The sequence below is a fragment of the Cibotium barometz genome, unplaced genomic scaffold, assembly GCF_041138505.1.
Source record: "Cibotium barometz isolate CiBa-2024 unplaced genomic scaffold, ASM4113850v1 ctg505, whole genome shotgun sequence".
NCBI classification, from domain to species: domain Eukaryota; kingdom Viridiplantae; phylum Streptophyta; class Polypodiopsida; order Cyatheales; family Cibotiaceae; genus Cibotium; species Cibotium barometz.
Genome location: NW_028229450.1, coordinates 192,108 through 207,860, shown reverse-complemented (window position 1 = coordinate 207,860; position 15,753 = coordinate 192,108). Strand labels below are relative to the sequence as shown.

At 44.1% G+C, this 15,753-nt stretch overlaps 1 protein-coding gene across 1 annotated transcript; it reads right to left on the bottom strand.

Moving 5' to 3' along the window:
- Positions 1-1,786: 1,786 nt before the first annotated feature.
- Positions 1,787-14,830, bottom strand: LOC147602539 (uncharacterized). Its single transcript, XM_086797921.1, has 4 exons — positions 14,536-14,830; positions 14,341-14,443; positions 2,467-2,592; positions 1,787-2,328 (listed from the first exon to the last, which is right to left on the bottom strand). The coding sequence occupies exons 1-4, from the start codon at positions 14,664-14,666 to the stop codon at positions 1,981-1,983; spliced, it is 708 nt and encodes a 235-aa protein (XP_086654047.1). The 5' UTR covers positions 14,667-14,830; the 3' UTR covers positions 1,787-1,980.
- Between the last annotated feature and the right edge of the window lie 923 nt (positions 14,831-15,753).

Genomic DNA, 15,753 nt, shown 5'->3' with positions numbered 1-15,753 from the left:
CAGACTTGGGGCTCTTGCATTATTGTTTGGGGATGTAAGGTTTGGCAGGAGTCTGACAAGATCTTCATTTCTCAACATAAGTATGCAATAGAGATCTTGAAGGCATTTGGTATGACAGTACACCAATGGAGGTAGACTCTAGGCTTTCTTCTGAGGACACTTCACATTTGGTTGACATCAAGATGTACAAGAAGCTCGTTTTGGGAGTTTGATTTTCTTGGGCAATACTAGACCAGACATTTGCTATGCGGTTGGTGTGTTGAGCAAGTTCTCCAAAAAACCAAGGCAAACTCATTGGAATGCAGCAATGTGTGTGCTCAGGTACATCAAAGGTATCATTGAGTATGAAATTACATACATGTCTGGTGACTCCTTAGTGGGATATAATGACTTCAATTGGACTGGAGATTGTGACACTAGAAAGTCACTTTCTAGACATTGCTCACTTAGATCCAGTGTCCTCTCTTGGATTAGTAAGAAGCAACCCATAGTGGCACTCTCTTCAACTGAAACAGAGTACAAGGCCGCTTGTTTTGTTGTCTATGAGGCAGTATGGTTGAGGAGGATTCTAACAAATATGGGAGTTCCAGTGAGGTCATCCACGACCTTACGATGCGACAATCAAAGTTGCACGGCCTTGGCAAAGAACCTTGTGATTCATGCTCACACAAAGCACATTGATCATTATGTGCGGGAGTTGATTGAGGACGAGATTGTGAAGCTAGAGTACTATTCTACGGAGCAGAATTGTGCTGACATCTTCACCAAAGCTCTTGGGAAGAACCAGCTCACTCGACATCTTCATGGACTTGGCATTGGACCAAGAAACTCTTTTAGTTTATCTTCGGGTGGACATTGAGGAGGGGTGTTAGTATGTTTTCAATGCCCACCTCTCAACATGTATCTCACATTGATGTATGGTATATATTTGTACGGCCCCCATTATGAGAATAAGCCATTGGTTCACATATCTTTAGTGGGAACCCCAGCTTAAATGCTGGTAAGGGTCGTAATTGTGACCGTTGATGGTTAGGAGATGATGAGAGATACAAGCATTAGTTGGGATCTGAGACGTAGTCCCATCCCGAAAAGGTATAGAAAATATTTCTTAGAATATTCTCTCGGATACTAATTTTACCATTAGTGTGCAGTGGTCGGTTGGGATGCGTTATGAATGCACGGGCGATGGGCCACGTCAATGCAAATAACCGCCCACTTCTTGGACGCATCCACTGCACTACCTGTAGCACTATAAATGGACATAGTTGTCACAAGCACAGGCATCCAATGCTTGTGAGCATATATTCACCATACTCTCGGTATGTCCTCTATCCAGAGTCTTATCTAGATCGTCATCTAAGCTCTACACTAGAGCGCACGGGTGGACAGCACCATCATATTGTACCTATCTTGTTTGGTATAATCAAAATTTAAAAATTCTCTCTAGTCTCTCTATTGCATTGTCTAGTGTACTTTTTCTTGCCATATTTGTTTCCGTTGTGCCACATTCTTACACTATCACATGCCATTTGAAAGATCTAGTCATTGTTGAAGGTAACCATGACTGCTCATAATACTCATGCTCTCTACTGATCAGGTAGCCCTTTTCTATGTTACTTGAATCTACACTCCCTCACTCTCTTGATAATTTCTCATCAAAATCTCCATAGAGATGCAGCTCTCCATCCACAGTGGAATCCAAATGTGTGGCTTCTACTTCTTATCAACATCTGGTCTGTATAGTGAGAAACAAAGGTGCTATGACCATGGACGAGACACTTGTATAGTAATCCATGAATGTCCAAGTGAAAAAGTGGTGTCATTCGTATTTCACCTTTTTTGGGTTCTGGATCTGACATGGCGACTTACAAGCAGTTTTCCAACACATGTCACAATAAGAATGATTTTGAAAACAGTATCTCAAGACAGATTCGATGGTGGATAATAGATGCATACAATTTGCAGCAGCCTTGAAGCATCTCAAGACCATGGTTTTATGGTGGATGTAGAGGCATACAATTTACAGCAGTCTTGAACTACTTGAGACAGACGCCTTGCTTCAGACCGTGGGACATGAAAATACAGTACACCTGCCATTATTTCTTCTTGGTTTAAAGTGGCAGCAGCATTCATACACTCTTCGTTTGTATCACCTCGAAAGCTTTCCTCAGATTCAAAAACTTCTGTCGGCTGTTTACTATCACTTCCAGAGCCAAAGTTTGATCGATTAGCTTGACGTATTTGTGTTTGTAATGCTGTCAAGTCAGGTTCTTGTAATCTCAAAGTTGTAAGATCTACAACCATGGTATCTAAGCTGCCAGCCGGCCCCTACAGTAAAAAATGAAAATCAGCAGTTGGAGATGGAAGAGCTGACCTCTTCACTCACATTTCAATAAGCGCTGGCCTTCTGAGTTTTGATAAAATTTTCACAAAAACTTGAAGATCAAGGTCTTTTGCTGCAAATACCTGGTCAATCCGTAAACATGGCCGCCCAAGGGCATCACAGTAGTTTCTAAATGTGTTTGACAAGGGATATCGACGAGTCCACAGTTGTCGAACTAAGTAACCCCTCTTCTTTGCAAGCTCATATGCCTAAAACACCCCAAAAAAAGAAGGCAAAAAACTTACTGAGCATGACATGTGAACATTCAAAACCTTTAAAATTTACCAAAATGGCATGTGAACCTTCAAAACCTTCGTGAAGCTTTTAGAGAGTAAATGTATGGTAACAAATCAGCATTGCACTGTGGCTTATTGCAGACACTCAAAGACTAAAATAGTTCTTTCTGATTTGCACACCTATCCTCTATTCATGTAAGCTCTATCAAACCAACAAGCCACTCCTGTACCCAGTGTGCTTCCTCCTCAAGCTTGAGCCATTCCACTCTGCTCACTTGCCAACACAACCTGGTAGCTTTTGGGTCTAATAAAGCACAATCAGCTCTTTGACCATTCTCCAAGCACCACCTGCATGCCCTCCATCGTCTACTTACTCTCTGCTGGCTCCTGCTTTGTGCCTAGCTACTGCGGCCCCTCCCTCCAATTTGACTTTCTCAAAGATGCTCTGCTTAGATTTCTGCATTCCTTGCATCTAGATATTATTTGATACCCCTCTAAGAGGTGGTTCACACGCATACCACTCTCTAGGAGGTGGTTCACACAAACACACACACACAAGCAATAGCTTGATCCCAATAGTACACATGCTCCTCTGGCTCCCTTTTCCTCCCACTTAGATCATTCTAGCTTTTCTTTACTCCACTTGCAAGGGTGTGAGGTCATCCCCTGAGTATAGCTTGGTAGCTTTTGAGAGCTACCAAAAATGAGTAGCTTTCAAAGCTACTCTTTTTTTAAAACAGCCCATGATTCAAGGTCTCTAAACTTGGTAAGGAGAAGGGGTTGTTCCCTCTATAGATCCTTCTGACTCTCCATGCATCTACAAAGGGAGTTCATGTGACACCCATTTGCCTGCATAGTGCCACGTGTAAAAAAGACCATAGCAGACTTCACATAAGGTGTTTCGGCCACCACACATTGTATTTACAAGCACTGCCATACTAGCACACCAACAAAAGTTGAAGTCTCGGAAAATAAAATTTTCAATGCAACACAGACAGCAGAACATGATCAAGACGTCAACACGACACAGCGTCCCAGATTTCAAATTGCAACTCCCAGCACTGATTCACCCATCAATGACCATAGTGTCACACCTACAGGTACAGCGAGAGGCACACCTAAAAGTACAAGGATGTTGGAAGCATAGTGGACAGCATCTTGGGCGACCAGGCCGACAAGAGGTGGATGCCCAGGTTGAGCCAGGAACTGGAGCTTCCACGGACCTTCGGGCAGTGCCCCCTGGAACAATCCCCCTCGTCCCCCTTTTAGCCCCTGCATGTTTCCTTTGTCAAAGGCCTTCGGGCAGGCTCCGATTGGTACGGGACATTGGAGTCAGACATGGGCCTATGGGATTGTGCAAGAGCCCTAGCCTTGGCTCGGGGAGAACAGTGGATGTCAATCATGGTTGGGAGGTGAGCTAGCCTGCTACCTCATGATTAGGTTTGGTACTAACCGTGTTGTGATTCGTGGGGAGGACTTTGGTATTGGAGCCACCCTAAAACAGAGGCTGACAAAGGTATGTCCATCTAGGCGTAGATGTCAGGATTCCGAGTATTTCTCTCATCGTTTCGCTTTCCCTAAAATGATTGCTCTGTTGAAGTTTATGTTTACAAGGATTTGCAGGCGTTTAGGTTTGCATGATGTTGAGAGGGAGAGAGATAACAAGCGCTCTTTTTTTTGTTTGGTGTGTTTTGGGCTTGGTCGAGTACCCAGGATAGGCATGGGGAGCCAGCAACCCTCTTGAGAATGGAGTGGGCCGATGGCATAGGAGGCTGGGCAGCAGCCGCCTTAGGGCAGCCAAGCACGGCTACCCTAGGCAGCCTGACTGGGGACATGGCCTAGCCGGTCGCAGCACCCAGCGCATAGGCCAGCAGCAGCCAGCCGCCTGCAGCCCACTTCCCCCAGCCATAGTGGCACAAACCCTTGGCGATGGGTGGAGTATAGGCAGTCTACGCAGGGAAAAATGACCAGGCTGCGTGTGCAGAAAAGCACTAGGCAGCATGTATGTGCAAGAGAACAAACAGACCGTTTTTTTATATAGAAAACGGCTCCAATCCTTTTTTAAAGAGTGGAAAAGCAGATCTTTTTTTTGCTAAACATACTCAACGGGTTTTTTTTTTTTTAAAAGCTCAAAGAAAACAGGGAAAAGCTACAAGCAAAGAGAACAGCACAGCAGTTTGTTTTGTGTTACGTACCTAATGCTAACCCTTGGGGTTAGGAAGTTGGGACTATATATATACACCTAGATGAATCCAAGAACATGCCCAAATTCACCTTATAAGAATGTGCAATTTATAACCTCGTGGTAGTCATCCACAAGACAATAAACCATCAACTCCATCGTGCATAGTATGCACACGGTTAGGGGAGCCCTGGGATTAGGGAAAGCAGGCAGATTCAAGTGGCTAAAGTTCAGATTTAATAAATCCAAGGTTATTGGCTATTTATGACTGGACTATTATTTATAGCAGCAATAAGCACTATGTAAGTGAGTCTTGGGTAATTATTGATTCATTGTGGTCTGGACCTAGACCAAAAGGCTTACTCCTGCTATGGACATGGTGGATCACAAGTGGTCCCTTAGGACAAGCTCTAGTTGTATGGGGCACCAAGGCTGCCTGGCTTGGCCCCTGTGGGAGTGGAACCTTAGCCCCTGGCTCAAGGGTGGTTTGCGGGAGAGAACCTACAGTTGGGTTGTGAGTGTCACCATTTGGCCGCCCAAGTGGTCTTCCCCTATTTCCTGCTAAGGTACAGGGGGCCAAGGAGCTTCATGTCGCCCGTACTGAGGCCAGGACTCGCGTCACCTATAGGAGGCCAGACCTCGTGTCACCCGTAGTGTGGCCAGCACGTGGAACCCACTATCAGGGATTCAAGTTTAGATTGTCCACTAAGCCAGTTCCGTACTCGGGAAGACGTGCTATTTATAGGTTCCGAAAACGGGAGATACATCCATTGCATAATGCACGAACGGGAGAGACACATTTTCAACCATTGCTACAGAGTGTCGAAAGCATGTAAACACCTCTGCTTTCGCTTTCAAAGGGTAAACCCAAGCAAACCTGGAGTAGTCATCAATGAATGTGACGAAGTAAAGATGCCCCCCTATGGATGTGTCCGCATTGGACCACATACATCACTATGTATGAGCTGTAATTTACTTTCAGCTCTAACAGCTCCATCTTTGGGGAATGGTTTTCATTGCATATTTCCCAAAATACACCCCACATACATGTCTGGGTGGAGACTCAAGAGGCGGCATATTATCAACCATATGATGCTTCTGCAAAAGCATCAAACTCCGAAAATTTACATGCCCAAAACGAGCATGCCATAGCTCTGCATCATGCATAGCAAAAGTGTGGGCAGCCACTGTATTTGCTTGTCATAGCTGTCCAGCTTATACAAGCCTTTGTATCGTGTTCTAGAAGTGACTATTTCATAACCCTTTGATGGGTCTTTTACTAAACACTTCCCATCTTCAAATTCAACCTTTAAACCTTGGTCGTTTATGGCTGAGACGGAGAGCAGATTTTTCTTGATCCCTGGAACATACAATACATTTTTCATACATATATCGGCACCATTGGCTGCAATAAGTATGACATTGCCAATTCCCTTTACTGGATATGTGGTATGATTTGCACATGATACAAAGCGGCCATTTGAAGCATAAACCAAGTGCTATGTGTAGGCATATGCTCACTTATGGTAGTGCTATGTGTGAACAGGGCTTAACCAAGGGCACTTTTTCCCATGTGGTTTTTTCCCTTGGATATCAAGTGTGAAAGGACACTCTACATATAATATTTTGTACTTCTATATTATATGGATGTGACACACATGCAAGGGTTGACTTGCATTTTGTGGCTACCACACTTTTGGCTCTCTCTCTCTCTCTCATTTTTGTGTGAGCTTCTTCTTCCTGCACCTAACCCTAATGTGCAAGTTTGTGTGTGTGTGTGTGTGTGTGAGTCCAACACCAACCATTGGTATCAGAGCTGGGGCGTGTGGAGTTCTGTCCCTAAAATCCACCGCATACTGTGAGTTTCCGTCCGACAACTGTGAAATTCCGTCACCTGCACAGTTTCGTCCGTCGTCATAACCAGTCCGTCCGTCACTGTGGAGTTTCCGTTGACGCAGGCATTCCGGCCACCTCTGCTCCGCCTGCCTCACGGTCGCCGCCCAGAGTCGGCAGCACTAGCGGGGAGAGCACCGCCGTCGCTCAGCCCACGGGCGGCGCCTCCCATTTCAGATGCTACAACCGGCCGCGACGCTGCACAGCCCGCCGCCGTGCCCCACCTGCACCGACCATCGCCGTTACAACTGCCGCCCCCACGTTTCTATGCGGTTCAGCCTCGCGTTTCCGTCTGGCGCCGGCACCTGCACCTGTTACAGCTGCCACCCCCGCATGCCTGCCCTACACAACTACACGCCTGCTCTGCCCTTCAACACTTCCTTCTGCTACGACTCCACCTGACGCAAACTTGTACCTGTACCTGTTCATCAGACTCTGTACCCTCTGCACCGCCTCTATCTTTTCCACTCTGGTGTCCGCCTCCCTTTGGTCCTACCATTTGTACCTGTACTCTACTGCCACTCGCACTGTCCACGCCTACAGGTACCATTAATTCAGGTTTTTATTGATTTTTTTTTAAAAAAACACGGCTTTGCAGCCATTTCAGGGCAAGTTAGGTTCAGCAAGTTTTAGGGGTTTGCCAAAAATCCCTTTTTGCTAGGAAAATTGGAAAAAATCCTTCTTGGTGCAGGGTTCAGGCAATTTTGGGGGATTTCTTAATTTGATGCCAAATTGGACATGCTACTACTTTGCTTGCAATTTGGGGGTTTTCCAAATTGAGGTCAAAATCAGCAAATTGAGACTCTTTCAGTTGCAAAAATTTGGGGCTTTTGTGAAAATTGCCCAATTAACTGCACATTGAGCAATTGCAGTGCATAAAAATTGGGGCTTTTCAAATTGGAGCATGTAATTGGGCATTACAGCTGTGATTTGTCGCATATGTATACACATTGTGTGTAATTGGACAATTCGGTAGAGGTTTACACTTGCTTCAGTTTGCAGGCAAAAATTTGCACAGGACATCTGGTTGCCTGGCAGTGCACATTGGTGCTTGGTTTGCTTGCAAGTATATTTTGTTGACATGGCTCAAAATGCTACAGATGTTTTTGGTGTGCTCACCCAAGAGGACAAGTTGGATGGATCTAGCTACTCCCTCTGGAGTTTCATGATCCGTAATTTGCTAGTAGCCAAAGGGCTTTGGGGCATCGTGTGTGGTGATGACACACGCCCACTTACCGTACAGCCAGCCACGCCTCAAAGGGGAGGTGCTCAAAGAGCTCCTGAGGTAGAACCTGCTCCCACACAAGAGCAAAAGAGATGGGACTCTAGGGATGCATAGGCCATGTCATTGATAGCCCTTTCAATGAAAAGGACTATTATTCCGCACATTCGTTCTTGCAAGATATCGAAGCTTGCATGGGACACATTGGAAGCAATGTATCAAGTACGCAACGAGGCAAGAGTTGCATACTTGAAGAGGCAATTGGATCTTCTTTCTATGGATGAGGGTGACTCCATGGCAGATCATCTCACCAAAGTGAAAGATTTGCAGGAACAATTACTCAACATTGATGAGGTTATCCAAGACAGACAGCTGATCACCAACACTCTTCATTCTTTACCACCTTCCTACTTGGGCTTTCACACCTCTCTCAACCTCTCTACGAGAGGAGGTGGTGATCCCGTCACTTTTGAAGAGCTGGTGGGTTTACTCTTGCAGGAAGAGCAAACAAGAGCAAACTTATCGAGCAACAGTGGTGGAGACAAGGCATTTACAGCCAAGGATAAGGGTAAAGCAAAGAGCTTTAGGCATGGGGGACAACAGTCTAGCAAGGCTGGTCAAGGACAGCCCTCTTCTGGTGGTGAAAAGTCTGACAAAGGGGATGCAAACAAGCCCAAAAAGAAGGACAAATGTCACTACTGCCATAAGCCTGGACACTACATCAGTGAATGTAGAAAGTGGATTGCAAAAGAGAAAAGGAAAGAAGTAGGCAATGCAGTAGCAGACTCTTCTGATGACAAAGCACAGCAATCAGCTAATGTAATTCAAGAAGAGTACACTTTTTTGGTCACATGTACTAGTGACACACCAAGTGCTTCAGACAATGATATGTCTTGCATTGCATCTGACAGACAGGATGTATCATGGTATTTTGATAGTGGTGCTTCGAGCCACATCACTTCATGCAAAGATGTATTTCAGCACTTGGTTTATGCTTCAAATGGCCGCACTGTATCATGTGCAGATCATACCACATATCCAGTAAAGGGAATTGGCAATGTCATAGTTATTGCAGCCAATGGTGCCAATATATGTATGAAAAATGTATTGTATGTTCCAGGGATAAAGAAAAATCTACTCTCCGTCTCAGCCATAAACGACCAAGATTTAAAGGTTGAATTTGAAGATGGAAAGTGTTTGGTAAAAGACCCATCAAAGGGTTATGAAATAGTCACTTCTGGAACACGATACAAAGGCTTGTATAAGCTGGACAGCTATGACAAGCGTACTTATGATGCAAATACAGTGGCTACCCAAACTCCTGCTATGCATGATGCAGAGCTATGGCATGCTCGTTTTGGGCATGTAAATTTTCGGAGTTTGATGCTTTTGCAGAAGCATCATATGGTTGATAATATGCCACCTCTTGAGTCTCCAACAAGACATGTATGTGAGGGGTGTATTTTGGGAAAGATGCAACGAAAACCATTCCCCAAAGATGGAGCTGTTAGAGCTGAAAGTAAATTACATGATGTATGTGGTCCAATGCGGACACATCCATAGGGAGGCATCTTTACTTCGTCACATTCATTGATGACTACTCCAGGTTTGCTTGGGTTTACCCTTTGAAAGCGAAAGCAGAGGTGTTTACGTGCTTTCGACACTTTGTAGCAATGGCTGAAAATATGTGTGGATGTAAAGTCCAAACACTCCGCTTAGATAGAGGTGGAGAATACATGTCAAATGCATTCAAGGATTATATGCTTCAAAAGGGCATCAAACACCAATGTACTGTGCCTTATACACCGCAGCAGAATGGTGTAGCTGAGAGGAAAAATAGATCTCTCATGGAGATGGCAAGATGCATGGTGAAAGCACAAAAGTTGCCTCACAATTTTTGGATGGAAGTGTGCAACTCATGTGTTGAATAAGTGTCCAACAAAAGCTTTGAAAACCATAACACCATTTGAGGCTTGGTATAGCCGAAAGCCAACAGTGGATTATATGCGTACATTTGGGTGTTTGGCATATGCACATGTGCCAGAACAACTCTGAACAAAGCTAGATGACAAAGCAATCAAATGCATTTTTGTGGGCTACAGCAATGAGAGCAAAGGATACCATCTTTATAATCCAACAACACGAAGGATTTTTGTTAGTAGAGATGTGGTATTTGCTGAAAATTCAGAACAGCCCATGTACAGCTTGTATAAAAGTAATGATACAAGCATACAGGACATGTTTGATGGACTTTTACCCATTGCAATTAGGGGGGATTCAGATCAGCCAGCCCCTACACAAGAAAATCCTCATGTAGAACATGTGGAACAGCCAGCCATCCAGCCCCCTTCTATGGAAGAAGTGGAAGATCTTGTCAAGGAAGAGCAAACAGCCATAGACACAGCCAAGTCAGTGCCAAGATGGTCGCTGAAAACTTTGCAAGAAAGCAAACTTGCAACTCCACTCACAGGTAGAACAAGGGCTAGTTCTAGCCATGCATTGAATATGCATCGTGGGGAGTTTGCATTAGCCATGGGTGGTCTCTTTGATTCAGAAGAGCCTTCCTCTTATAAAGAACCACATGAGAATGAGCATTGGGTGCAAGCTATGCAAGCTGAAATCTCTTTGATTCTAAAGAACCATATGAGAATGAGCATTGGGTGCAAGCTATGCAAGCTGAAATCTCTTCTATCACGAAGAACAATACTTGGGATCTTGTGGAATTGCCTAAAGGCAAGCATGTCATTGGAACAAAGTGGGTGTACAAAGTCAAAAGGAAGTCTGATGGTACTATTGACAAGTACAAAGCAAGACTTGTAGAAAAAGGGAATAGATTACGAGGAGACTTTTGCTCCTACTTCGAGAATGACCACAATAAGATAAGTGATTGCATTGGCTGCACATAAAGGATGGAAAGTGCATCAATTGGACATCAAAACTGCGTTCTTAAATGGGGATTTACAGGAGGAAGTATATGTAAATTAGCCCATTGGTTTTGTAGTTCCTGGTGAGGAACATAAAGTATGCAGGTTACACAAAGCATTGTATGGGTTAAAGCAAGCTCCAAGAGCTTGGTATGATAAAATACATGCTCATCTAACCAGCCAAGGTTATGTGAATAGTCCAGCTGAAAGCACATTGTATGTGAAGAAAACCGGTGCCGATATTCTCATAGTCATCTTGTATGTAGATGACATGCTCATTACAGGTACTAGCAAAGCACAAATTTCAGATTTCAAAGCTAATTTGAAAGCTGTATTTGATATGTCATATTTGGGGCCTTTACACTACTATCTCGGCATACAGTTTATGCATACAGATGATGGCATTGTTATGCAGCAAACTAAGTACATAAAAAGTTTGCTAAAAAGGTTTCACATGGATGAATGTAAGCCCATTTCTACTCCGTAGCACCAGGTGTACGGCTTACTATGCATCATATTGGAGAGCCTTTTGAGGCCGGCATTTACAGCCAGGCAGTGGGATGCCTCATTTACTTGTGTAACACGAGGCCAGACATATCTTTTGGGGTGTCTTTGTTGAGCAAATTCGTGCACAGCCCAGGCACAAAGCATTGGCAAGCAGTCAAACGCATTTTTCGTTATCTTCAGGGTACCCTTGGTTTGTTCTATCCCGGGGGGGGCAGCTTGCAGCTTTATGCATACAGTGATTCAGATTGGGCTGGTGATTATGATACCAGGCAATCCACCAGTGGGAATTGTTTTTTTCTTGGCATTTCATGCATATCTTGGTTGAGCAAAAAGCAACCCACTGTTGCCACATCTACTTATGAGACTGAGTACAGGGCAGTCTTCACAGCTACAGTAGATTATGTATGGTTGAGGAGATTATTGGCTGATCTTCGTGAGTGTCAACAAACACCCACCACCATTCTCACTGATAACCAGAGTGCTATGGCCGTGGCACGAAATCCAGTATTTCATGCACGTACCAAGCACATTGAGATTCATTATTACTATGTCAGAGAGAGGTTACATGCAGGGGAGATCAGTTTATCTTACTACCCTACACAGGATAATGTTGCAGATCTATCCACAAAGGCTTTACCTCGAGAAAAGTTTGAAGCTTTCCGCAAAGCTTTGGGCTTACTCTCATACAGAGAGTGATCTGCTACCTTGTACACGTTCACACTTCCACCTACAGGGGGAATTTGTAGGCATATGCTCACTTATGGTAGTGCTATGTGTGAACAGGGCTTAACCAAGGGCATTTTTTTCCATGTGGTTTTTTTCCTTGGATATCAAGTGTGAAAGGAAACTCTACATATAATATTTTGTACTTCTATATTATATGGATGTGACACACATGCAAGGGTTGACTTGCATTTTGTGGCTACCACACTTTTGGCTCTCTCTCTCTCTCTCTCTCTCTCTCTCTCTCTCTCTCTCATTTCTGTGTGAACTTCTTCTTCTTGCACCTAACCCTAATGTGCAGGTTCCTGTGTGTGTGAGTGAGTGAGTCCAACACCAACAGATTGGGCATTGGGCTCCGTGTGGGCAGCCATCGAACTCTATGGACAGCCATGCACATGGTCAAGGGGCTAGTTCACACGGCCAAGCAAGTGGTACTCATGCTTCTAAAGCTTTGGGCAATAAGCATATGCATGCAAGCTATATAGAGGAGCAAATACATGCGGAATCATCTCCTAAATTTTAGGGAAAGTTGCTATTTTTGGCAATCTCCAATGGAATTTTCGTTCGCTTACCTCTGGAATTCGGCAGAGACTGAGGATTGCCAAAGCGCCATTGTGAAATTAGCTATCCTGTGGGATATTTTTAGAGCTGAAGATTGTGGAATTTTTGGCCTTTGGATTTGGCACATGTGGCACATAAGAGGATAAAAGTGAGACAAGTGTCCTCACACTCGTCAATTCAACTCTACACACATAGCATTTTCTTGCTTATTTGAACATGAGAGAGTCATCTCTTGAGTGAGTTAAAGCTTTAAGTAGGTTTTTGGAGGCTGAAAACTCTAATTTTTCACCATTTCTAAGCCCACTATAGCCATATCCAGCTTGGGGAAGATGATTTTCACTACTCTACACCATCTTGCATACCCCGGATGGCTGTTTTTCAGCAAAACAGTCATAAAGCTTGCTGAAATTTCTAGTTTTATGCCATATAAGCACTGTTTTACAGGTTTTGGCACTCACATGAATGAGCCATACAGACTTCCCAAGATATACAACCATATATTGGACACCTTTTGGGCACAATTTGGACACAAAAGATGACTTTTTGGACGAAGTTTTGTGGGTTGAAAAGGCAAAACCGACTGGATTACGAACTTTCCTCTTCTCCCTATAAATAGCCAAGCTCTCATTTGTACATATCATCTAATCAACCTTTGGGATCAAGTCATAGGCAGTCAATAGAAGGTCTAGAGTCAACCTTTTGGCCAAAGGTCTCAGAAGTTGGTGCTATGTAAGGTGTGGAGAGGCTATCCCGATCCAAATGTGGATGCCTCTCATCCATTTTTTGTTGTGCATACCACCATGCATGAAGTTTTCATGCTTAAGCTCTCTAGCTAGCGCAAGTCCTAGTCGTACATCTGCAAGATTTTTACACGTCTGCTTTTCCCATTCTAATTGTCAGGTAATCTAATGATTGGGTGGCATGGCCAGGCAATATCTAAGCCACCCATGAGAAAATGATATGCTCACATTTGTAATCAGTGATTAAGCAGCTTTTCTGTCCTTATGCAGAAAGCGCCAGTATAGGGTAAAGGAATTGGCTAACCCATCGAGTTCGTGACCCAAGCATGCATCCCTGCCAGGCTTGTCACCAAAACACAATATCATAAGTATCCCTTCCATTTTCATAAACAATAAAAAAGTAAAGAAAGGACATGCTCATCTAATGAGAACAAGCGACAATTACTTACAAGAAGATCTTGACAATTGCATCGATAATGATAAAGCTACCATTGAGGTAGATGTGTCTCTATATTTCCACCAGTTGAGTTGCTCATCAGAATAACATCCCATGTGCATTGGCCCACATCATAACTTGGGTTGCCTTTTGTGTGTAATGAATGGTTGGGTGGACATCATTGTGGTTTCATGTGGGATGGTGTGATGGGTCGACATCGCACACCATAACTTCAGTTGCAACTTGATGTGGGATGATGGGGTAAGTGGACATTGTTGTGGTTACGGGTCGACATTGCAATCACACATCATAACTTGGGTTGCAATTTGATGTGGGATGATGGGTTAATTGGACATCGTTGTGGTTACGTGTGGGATGACATGATGGGCTGGGCCAACATCACTCTTTAGAGAGTTGGTTGGGTCACGTGAGGCATTTTGTAGCAAAGTAAAGGCAGGCAATATTTGGAAGGGTGGTACCGCTTTTGGGTCGTAGTCAATTCAGGTAAAAACAACGAGAGGTTGTGAGAATACCTTGCGTTCGTCTGCATTCAAGCGGTGGGGAACAGCCCTGCTCCCAATCTTGGCCTTGCTGGCTTCTCCACGAGACAGGCGCTCCACATCATCTAAACTTGGTCTATCTTCAGGACAAGAATATGGCACACAAAACACATGAAGATTTGAGGTCAAACAGACACCCCTTGGTGCTGGTTCCAACAAGAAGCTTACCTCGGAGAGGAGGATGCTGGGGTTCTGGGCTTATAAGCAGCTGGGGTTCTGGAATGTATGCAAAGCTGGTGATGGTGATGGGCGCACGCGCGCGTCATTTGAAGAGACTTCATCAGGCACACATTCGCCATTCTTGCACAAGGCCTGCTTTCTCCAAACAGTGTCGCATCCGTTTGCGTGCTTGTAGACAGAATACGTGTGGAAAGTATGACTTCTTGCCGCCGCCAGCAGTGCTGAAATTTGCAGCCCTCCAAAGTTTCACACGAAGCCTATCTATAAAGCCCGGGTGCATGGCTAAAAGCTATGTACCGGCAGCAAGTGCCATCTCGGCTACAAAGTATCGCTCTTGTTAAAGCCTACACACTCACACGAAACCTATCTATAAAATTCAGATTCCAAAGAAGGCCGCTCAATTGAATTTTGTTGAGAGTGAAGGGTTTCAGATGAAGGCGAAGTAAATTTGAAAATTTTGAAAGCCATGTAAAGTTACAAATTTCAGGCTTGCCCCCCATAATGAAAGGCCATGGGCAGACACGACAAGTGACAAACTGTTTTATAAGAGGATTTTTGCTCTCCCTAGAGGCTCCTCAAAGAGGTATTCCTTGTCTTGTCACCATGTTTACTCTTGTATTCGAAGCTTTGATGCCTTGGGGGTGTGTTCTTTGCCTCTATGGTGGGGAGACACGACAAGTGACAAACTGTTTTATAAGAGGATTTTGCTCTCCCTACTCATTTATTTAACTAAGATGATCTCTCTAATTGACTGCTAACTAACTAAACAAGCATGCATACATTTCCCTCCCTCCATACGAAGCTTGGCATGGCAGGAAGCCTTCTATTGGTCACTTGCGTGTCTTTGGTTGCTTGGCCTATGCTTTAGTGCCTGTGCGACAATGCAGAAAATTGGATGATAAGGCTGTCAAATGCATTTTTATTGGTTACAGTGCTGAGAGCAAGGGTTACAGATTGTATCATCTGCAATCAAAGTGTATCTTGATTAGTCGAGATGTTGTTTTTGTGGAAGATGCTGTGCAGCCTTTGTTATCATGTACCAAAGAGACAGGTGTGAGCTCACGGGATAAATTTGATACGTTGTTGCCTCTATTTAGAGGTGGGAATTCAAATGTAAGTCCTAATGAGGCAAATACTCAGCCTATGCAGATTTCAAACGACATCATAGATCAGCCTATTTCTAATGCACATTTACAAGATGTAATT

Excerpts from the sequence above, each read along its gene's own strand:
- LOC147602539 (XM_086797921.1), bottom strand. The coding sequence starts at position 14,666 with ATGGCGAATGTGTGCCTGATGAAGTCTCTTCAAATGACGCGCGCGTGC. Across the intron at positions 14,444-14,535 it reads CCAGCATCCTCCTCTCCGAG|ACCAAGTTTAGATGATGTGG; the intron begins GTAAGCTTCTTG and ends TCCTGAAGATAG. Across the intron at positions 2,593-14,340 it reads TGAATGCAGACGAACGCAAG|GCATATGAGCTTGCAAAGAA; the intron begins GTATTCTCACAA and ends GGGGTGTTTTAG.